The sequence below is a fragment of the Brassica oleracea genome, unplaced genomic scaffold (genome assembly GCF_000695525.1).
Source record: "Brassica oleracea var. oleracea cultivar TO1000 unplaced genomic scaffold, BOL UnpScaffold02473, whole genome shotgun sequence".
Taxonomy (NCBI): Eukaryota; Viridiplantae; Streptophyta; class Magnoliopsida; order Brassicales; family Brassicaceae; genus Brassica; species Brassica oleracea.
Window position 1 is genome coordinate 1 of NW_013619003.1, and position 1,751 is coordinate 1,751.

The following is a 1,751-nucleotide window of genomic DNA, read 5'->3' on the forward strand; positions in this document are numbered from 1 at the left end:
TTTTAAATGTAGAGTGCTCAGTATTTAAAATCTCCATTTTATTAAAATAGTAATATTTTTTTTATTTGTGAGATGATTAGTTATGATAAAAACTTTCAACGAGATGTTAAGAATCCAAATTTTTAAGAAATCCTGTAAGTTTCACACCTAAACAATTTGCTAGCGATCACATTGTCATTGGCCAATGCTGGCCACGCATCTCTAACGTTCGCACACGACAAAAACTTTAGCCTTATCGATAAGATTAGTTAAATTATCATTTTGGCTAGTTACACGTAACAGAGTTAATTCTCCCTTCTATATATTGCGTATGTTTAACATTCATTCATCAATGAAGAATCATTTCCCCTTAACTATTTTCTTATGTTATTATCTTTTCGTCTCTCTTTTATTCGGATCGAATTTATCTTCTCAATACTTTCCTCTATCGCTTTTTAAGCTTTGGAAAACATATACAAACTTGATATCTTCCCCTACAATGGCTGTACTTCTTCAAACGAAGTACACTCTAAGTCCCATCACAAACAACATCCCAAGAAGCCATCGTCCGTCGCTTCTCCGTGCACGTGTTACGTGCTCTCTTACCCCCGCCAAGAAGTCTCATCCTAACCGTGAGAAGCTCGTTCTTGAGAAACGCCTTGTGAACCCTCCTCCCTCCAACGACCCAACTCTACAATCTACACTGACCCACCGGTTATGGGTCGGAGCGGGTTGCACCACCGTGTTTGCCTCTTTTGCCAAGTCTATTATTGGAGGGTTTGGTTCTCATATCTTGCTCGAACCAGCTTTAGCCGGTTACGCAGGTTACATCTTAGCTGATCTTGGCTCTGGTCTATACCACTGGGCCATCGATAACTACGGTGATGAGTCAACGCCTCTAGTAGGAACCCAAATCGAAGCTGCACGAGGTCACCACAAATGGCCTTGGATAATCACCATACGTCAATTTGCAAATAATTCACACGCTCTGGCTCGTGGAATAACCTTTACGGTTCTTCCACTAGTTCTTGCATGTAATGACCCGGTGGTTCATGGCTTTGTGAGCATGTTTGCATTTTGCATATTGTTTTGCCAACAATGTCATGCTTGGGCTCATGAAAGAAAGAGTAAGCTTCCACCTCTTGTTGTGGCGTTTCAGGACATGGGGCTTCTCCTTTCACGAAGACAGCACGTGAATCATCACCGCCACCACCGTACGTATATGAGTTACTGCATAGTGAGTGGGGTATGGAACAATGTTTTGGATGACAATAAGATCTTTGAGGCATTAGAAAAGGTGTTATATGTCCAGTTCGGGGTGAAACCTAGGTCATGGAGCCACCCAAACTCCGAATGAACATACGAATTTGATATCTCCAACAACCTAGCATATACATTAATCATCCAGAAAAAAATATTCGATTCAATTTCTTAAATAAGTAAATCATTAAACGATAAATTTTCCATCTTTTGTTTTATCTTATTTCTCATCTTGTAATAATGTTCTTGTATTGTCTCATATAAAGTCTCGAATACCTCTTTTGTTTCTCTATTAGGAAAGCATTTTCCCACAAGCTTAATGGGAACATAGAACATGGTGTTTTGCTGGAAAAGTAAATAAATAAATAAACCAACCAATGAAAAATTCCTAAATTTACAACTTCTTCAAAAATTAAAGCAATAATGTGGTTAATATATTTACAGTCATCTTTTATTTATTCTGCTGTAAGTCAAGACGCCAAACTGCACACTTTTACTATTAGGAAAATATA

At 38.3% G+C, this 1,751-nt stretch overlaps 1 protein-coding gene across 2 annotated transcripts; it reads left to right on the forward strand.

Annotated features, from left to right (window-relative positions):
- Window positions 1-312: 312 nt before the first annotated feature.
- LOC106321690 (fatty acid desaturase 4-like 2, chloroplastic) lies at window positions 313-1,531 on the forward strand. Of its 2 annotated transcripts, XM_013759938.1 has the most exons (2): window positions 313-1,039; window positions 1,139-1,531. In XM_013759938.1, exons 1-2 carry the CDS (start codon window positions 332-334, stop codon window positions 1,334-1,336), a joined length of 906 nt encoding a protein of 301 aa, XP_013615392.1. In that variant the 5' UTR covers window positions 313-331; the 3' UTR covers window positions 1,337-1,531. The 2 variants fall into 2 exon arrangements, with proteins under 2 accessions (XP_013615392.1, XP_013615391.1); XM_013759937.1 differs by having other exon boundaries at window positions 313-1,531.
- The last annotated feature ends 220 nt before the right edge of the window (window positions 1,532-1,751 follow it).